Source organism: Corvus brachyrhynchos, unplaced genomic scaffold (genome assembly GCF_000691975.1).
Source record: "Corvus brachyrhynchos isolate BGI_N302 unplaced genomic scaffold, ASM69197v1 scaffold97, whole genome shotgun sequence".
NCBI lineage: Eukaryota > Metazoa > Chordata > Aves > Passeriformes > Corvidae > Corvus > Corvus brachyrhynchos.
The window spans coordinates 3,034,913-3,041,492 of record NW_008239758.1 but is presented as its reverse complement, the minus strand read 5'-3'; the positions used below and the strand labels follow the sequence as shown (position 1 = coordinate 3,041,492).

The window sequence follows — 6,580 nt, the reverse complement described above, 5'->3', positions numbered from 1 at the left end:
CTGGGGTGGAAGGGATGGGCAGGGAGAGGACGGTGAAGCTCTCGGGTCTGTCAGCGAGGGCTTTGCATTTCAGACACCTGATACCGTAACTGAGCTGTCCCTCAAATAACTTTGTTATAATAGATGTGCCACTGCCACTCCCTGTGCTTGCTCCTGCATCAGAGCTGTGTCTTCCTTGGCTTGGCTATACAGAAGAAAAAAACCAAAATGCAGATAAGCAACTGTTTGAGAAGTGCTTTCACTGGGTTTTAATAGTTGCTGCCCACTGCCTGAGTAGGTTAGGAGTTAGTCTTGCCACAGAACTTGGCTCTAAAATGCTGCTACTTTACTTGATGTTTCATACATGCAGAGTATAATTGATTCCTTTACAACAATTCAGACATTTGACAGCATTAATTGCTTGAAAAGCTCTTCATCAGTGGCTCTGGAGGGGAGAAAGACACGGGGGCATGGCAGACATGAAGTTTGCAGGCAGAGGAGAAAGTGGAACAACATTAAGTGTGGAAGGAGCAAGGAGAGGGAGAGGTTAGGACAGTGAAGCTACACACAGCATTGTCATTTAGGTTGGGGCTGCAGTTTGATGGAGCATTAGACAAGAAGCAGATTAATAATTGTGTGTACATGGGTATGAAACAAAGGTAGAAAAGGACAGTTCTTAGCGGCCCCATCATGGAGTTTAGAAGAGGATGATAGGCAATTATTACATGGATGCAAAGTTATGAGATGCAGAGGAAACAGCTGCAGTTCCCAAAACACCACAGCTGGGCTCTTACCTCCTTGAAAGCCTCGTGGAGGTCATCCAGCACACAGATGAGAAACTCCTGCGCATCATGCTGAGTCCTCCTGCTAAAAGCTGGGTACCGCTTCCCAAAGACAGAATGAAAAGCCTCAGGGGAAACATAGTCAAACTCTCCAAGCCACATATCGGATATTAAACAGCCAAAGGCAGTTGCAGACTCCCCAGTCTCCCTTGGAAAAAAGGGGAGAGTTTCAGGTGAAGTATGAAAAAACAGTGTCAAATAGGAGCACAATACAGAAACTTAGATGCAGGCACAGTACAGCTCTGACAGCTGTCACTTGGCTTGAGGGACTCTGCAGATCCCAGAAAGTTGTAGGAATCATCATCAAACTGGCAAAAAAATATCATGCTGAGGGACCCAGCAAGGAAACAAGCTGGGCTCTCAAAGGAGAAGGAAAGCAGCTGGTGGCCAATCTGACTGGAAGTGCCTGGAGGGAGCTGACAGGTGCCTGCCTTGGACATCCCCATGGCAACACGTATCCTTTGGAAGGAAAATAGTGCCAAACAGAAAAATCTCAGAGCTGTGAACAAACCAACTCACTCATGCAGGGCTGTGTTCCACCGTCCTGAGAGGAAATACTGCACGAGGGGGGTCAGGCTGCAGAGGCACTGCAGCACCGCGTTCATGTAGCACGTGTTCTCCAGGTTCTGCAGCCCCGTGAGCCCCGGGTGCTGGCTGCTCATATCCTCCAGCTGTTCCTTGGGGGAATACTTCCATCTCCATGCCATCCTTCCACCTACTACAAGAAAAATCTGCAACAGTGGAAATCTAAAATGCTACGGTTTCTTCTTTAAGAATTACATTCACATTTGTTTTTACCAGATCAATAGTGGTGAAAACTCTTCATCTTCCACACTAAGCTCTTTCCCATATGGTGAGATACATCATTAAGAGGTATTATTTAAACACCTGAGCTTTTAGAGTTATTCCTAAAATTCCATTTACTCCATACATAATTACTCAAAAACAACAGTCACCTGTGAATAGCCATCCTTAAGCATTTTGCCCTAAAGGGTGCATATTACATTGTATTTCTTTTCCTCGGGGGCACAGTACTTACCTATTTTCTAAAGCCATAGGTTGCAGTTCAGATGCTACTATAAACAGGTTGCTCCTCAGATGCTACTATAAACAGGTTGCTCCTCAGATTTTTGCTATAAAATGCTACTTAATTCATGTTAAGAAAATTTCAGTAGGTTTGTTTTCTGGCTGCACCAGTCTGTCCTGGACCAAACTGTCCCCATCCCCAATCAGGCGGTCAAGAGGGTGAACACAGACCCTACACCACCCACATGTGCTCACTGATGTTGCTGGTCTCTTTTAGAGGCTGCTGTTCTTCTCTGAGGCAGGACAGAGAACTCTAAACCTGCAGCAACCTGTGTAGAGCAAAGATGAGCCGTGTTCCGTCCTGTGTTCCATCCTGGCCCCTTGGCTGCTCCTGCCCCAGTCCCCTTGTGATGTCACTTGGTTACGTTGGGCAGGGGAACACACCTGGCTGGACCTGCCTCCATCTCCTTCCATGTGCCAGCCAGAACAGAAAACCTGGGGAAGAGAGGGCCACCCACCCATTCCACTGAGCAGAGAGCTTCGGCCCAACACACCTTTATCCATGTTTGCTCATACTTGTATTAGGATTTATTATTGCCATGCTCTGCTGGAAGGGCAGGGGTGACCGAGGGTGTTGACCATAAAAGGATGGAGCTACCTCAAACCATCATACTGAATTCGTTTCCTGGTGTTCTGAAGATTTTCCTGGGGGGGAAAAAAAAGGCATGGCAGACAAGTGGCTTTTAATTAGGTACATTAGTGGAGTTCATCTCTGAATCCCATATGCCACTGAAGAGCAGCAGTTTTTCCCTACTTAACAGGTAACTTAGGAAGTATCCACAGAAGAGGCCCATGAAATGATTTTAAAAACCCCCTAATCATCTTACTTGTTAAACTTCAAGCAAAGGATGTCTCCAGCACTCCTGGGACAGCTGTTGCTGCTATTAATCTCCCAAACTGGGTATCTGCAAACTGAGACACAAAAGCAACACCCTCCCCCCTGCCCCTACTCAAAATCTGCTCTAGTTTTGTAAATGAAACTGGATATGTTCATTCCCACTTTTTCCAGAACCTGAATCAAGACTTTGACTCACTATTTTAATGTAACACTCTACACAAATCCACATCAGTGCTACCAACTGCAAGCTCTGGGGCTGAGAATGAACTTCCCATTACTCTCACCACAAAGTGGATTACTTGCAAGGAGTACTGTTAATTGTGAAAAGAAAGATTAAATCACCAGAACATTTTTCAGAGGCATTATTGCATGTTAAAAAAATCCTATTTTTTTCCCAACTGGTCTTTTAGGAACATTCAATATGAACTGTTACTACCAAGTTTCCAGCTGTAGTCTTTTCCCCTCTCTAAATTCCTGCAGTGTTAAGAGTTATGGCATTAGTGTAAAAAAGAATTAAAGAATTAAAGTGTAGGAAGTCACTGTTGCAGGATTAAAAACCAAACCCCTCCTTTTCCAAATCAAAAGGCTACTGAGCAGCAGCTGAAGGAAAAGCTCCCCAGTTGTGTGTTTTGCCACAACGCATCTGGGATTGGTTTTCTCTGAAATGTTTCACCACCTAAATATTGCAACAAAGCAGTCAACAATGCTGATTTTGGTGGATTAATTAAAAGTCTAAATTATGCAGCTTATTTATTTCCCTATATGAGAAATACTCTTTTAAATACTCTCCTAGTAGGAAAGTCACTGAAGCATTTCAGATTTTCACTAAAAAATAATTAGAGAAGGTTTGAATTATATTCCTGTATTTAAAAGCTAGGTTCTAAGAAGATATGCCAATACTTTAGTTCTTAGATAGTTATCAGAAGTTCCAGTGCTTCTGCTTTCCTCCTCTTTGGTAATCTAAAGGAAATTTAAAAGCTAAAGGATCACAACTCCTCCCTTTTTACAGAACATTTCAAGACTGATGAGGTTTCAGTAGAGGAGTGACACTTGATGTGCTCAAACAAATTTAATTTCATGGAATAATCTTCATGTTCCTACTGCCCAACATCAGCAGGATGTGGCATTGTCCAGAGTCAGGCTACTTTTTTTTCAAACCAACTTGTTTTTTCCCTTTGCCACCACACTTTTCCAATGCCTTCCCTGAAGGATACTTGACATTTATAATTTTTTCTGCAAGTATGGATCAGATCTCTTCTGAAAGTTACACATTTCTCCCCCCTCAGTTTAGACATACACTCCTCATGTAATTCTAGCTGTAAGTCACACAGAGGAAGCTACTGCTCATGCCAGGGAGATGTACAGAAATATGAACGGTGGTCTTAGCTCCAAGTCTTACAGGCATTTCCCAACCACATTTTCCCCTTTTGGTCTTGAAAAGCTTCAGGCCTGAGTCACTGCAAGACTGAGCAGAAGAAACACTCCCCATGATCACTCACACCCATCACAAGGTGGTCACATCTGTTTATTTTGCTAAGAAATGAGTCACAAGCAGAACCACTGAAGACCAATAACATGGCTAAAATTAACTGTGCGTAGTTAAGTATTTGTCAAGAAACAGAAAGCTTCCCAGTTTTCACTTACAATTTTCTCAATATGTTTTTCTTCTTTCATACGCTGAATTTGGTCACATTTTCAAAACAGCAGAGGCTCCTCTAGAAATCTCTCTCCATCTGCAGAGCCAGTTACAGACTCGGTGCTGCTGTTACTTGGCATTAGAAAGGTGCAAGTACATCTCGAATATCTGCCCATTCCCTCCCAGCAACAGGAGGAGATGCCATCAGGCATCTAAGAAGCAGCTCCTAATTAAACACTGTGAAGAGCTATTTTTGACTCATTAACTCATTAACCCCCTCACATGTGTTTGACAACTATGACAGTTTTCACTTTTTTACCTCCCTAGTTCCTGGTGTTGGCCAAAGTTGTGATACCTCAAAGGCAAACAACTGCCTTGATCCAGCACAGCAAATCCTACTTTTCTGCATAAAGAGTTACTTAAGTTCACCAGAATAACCTTTCAGACTGAGACGGAGAGCAGAAGTCTGTAAACAAGAATAAATTTATTTTAGATTCTTTAAAGATTTAATGATATACAAAATGTATACAGTATTATATCCTTATAACATTTTACCTTTCCCCATCAAACATAAAACACCATTTAAACAACTATTGTGTTCGTGCCTTAGGTCTGTATCTATAAGATACACTACTGAATAAAAAATTTATAGAGCTATATACTGCCCTTTTAATTAAAAATTACAAATTAGTACCTATGTAACAAAAAAAATCGCAGCATGAAACTTCAGTTGGACAACAGGTTCTTTTCTTGCTGAATGCTCAACAGTATTTGGGACAGTTAAATTACATTTTATTGGCATGAAGGTGCATTGCAATCTCCCGTACTTTACACAACGCTAATCCAACCCTAGTCTCTCATAAGTAAGTACCACAAATAACATAACATTAAAGATGTTTTCTACACAATTTTAAATACATTTACAAGTTATGTGTACATTCGGTTTCAATATACTCATTTTAGGAGATCTTTGGAAGGCAGAACTTCTGAAGCGGTCACTACATACGTACGAGGGAAAGCACTTCCAACTTGTGTTCTTACAAGGCAACTTATTTGGACCAGCACAAACTAATTCTTCTATTAAATATGATTATACCAGTCTATCATGGCTTTGTTACTATTTGACAGTGACTTGATAAAATTGAAATGTGTAAAACAAGAAATTTCATTATGCACAATTCAGGCTCTATTTCACAAAACAAAAACAACCAAGCCCAGCTTTACAGTCATGAAGCTGATAGAATCCTGATTCAGGAGACTCTCTCTCTTTTGGAACAGATCAAGTTCCTACCTTCAGCTTCAGTCTATTTGCATCCTATATACACCTCATTTGGCTCTGTCCTCTTCAAAAGGCCAGATTAAAAGACACCTGGTGAGAAAACATGAGTGGAACACTTCCGAAAACACTCTAAGAATACTCTGGCATTACAGAGGTAGGTGCTTTCTCCTGGTTTTGCTTATTGACAGTAAGACAAATGCCAAAAAGACAAATGCTTTACCTTAAAACATCAACTACCAAAATCCTTTTGGTGGAAGGCATATTTCCCACCACAGGACTACAGGAAGAAAATCCTCCACTAAACCAAAATAAAATAAAAAATAAAACTTTCTGCTTAAAAAGCCCCTTTAAAAACACATCTTAAATACTTGTCATCCACCTTTAGAATGATCAGCTGCCACGCTGCTCTGTAGATGGTTATCACAAGTCGTAAAATCCTTAGATTATGGACCAGCCAAAATTCCACTTATAAGACAGTAATCCTTGTTTTGCCAAGTCTTCGTTTCCATTAAAGTGAGGGAAAGGTAAGTGACAACTTTGTGAGGTTCCATGAAGTTTGAACAAAGCCATGAGTTGGTCACATCATCAGAGCATCAGCCGAATAGAATTGGCCGGATCGGAATCTTTGGTGCAGCTTCCAGGCTGAATTGTCAATTCAGGGGCATCGTCCTGAGGAAATATGATCTTGTCAGGTGTGTAATCATTCCTCTTCAGATCTGTACAAACAGAACAAAGTCACAATGATTACTATTTCTTGAGCTATTTGAGTCAAATTACAAAACTGCTGTTTATTACTTGTTCCACTTTCACAGCATGCCTTGACTATTTCATTATGTTTCATACAACATCTCATGACATAGGTGTCTCAGGAGGAGGGATACAGCAGCTCTTACCAGGAAGTTTCAGTTTCCTGCAGCAGG

The 6,580-nt window shown here is 41.5% G+C and overlaps 2 protein-coding genes across 3 annotated transcripts in view; both read right to left on the bottom strand.

Moving 5' to 3' along the window:
- USP50 (ubiquitin specific peptidase 50) overlaps positions 1-4,747 on the bottom strand; it is a 7,310-nt gene extending 2,563 nt beyond the window's left edge. The window contains exons 1-3 of one of the 2 annotated variants that reach the window (XM_008640046.2): positions 1,341-4,747; positions 774-969; positions 1-184 (exon numbers count right to left, since the gene is read on the bottom strand). The exon at positions 1-184 is cut by the window's left edge and continues 44 nt beyond it. In XM_008640046.2, coding sequence (XP_008638268.1) covers positions 1-184; positions 774-969; positions 1,341-1,528 — 568 coding nt within the window. In that variant the 5' untranslated portion in view covers positions 1,529-4,747. The remainder of the gene's footprint in view (positions 185-773; positions 970-1,340) is intronic. The other variant, XM_017742614.1, reaches the window with a different exon arrangement.
- Positions 4,748-4,846: 99 nt separating this feature from the next.
- Positions 4,847-6,580, bottom strand: part of TRPM7 (transient receptor potential cation channel subfamily M member 7) — a 25,968-nt gene continuing 24,234 nt past the window's right edge. Inside the window, exons 31-32 of the mRNA XM_017742550.1 lie at positions 6,554-6,580; positions 4,847-6,376 (exon numbers count right to left, since the gene is read on the bottom strand). The exon at positions 6,554-6,580 is cut by the window's right edge and continues 71 nt beyond it. Coding sequence (XP_017598039.1) covers positions 6,246-6,376; positions 6,554-6,580 — 158 coding nt within the window. The 3' untranslated portion in view covers positions 4,847-6,245. The remainder of the gene's footprint in view (positions 6,377-6,553) is intronic.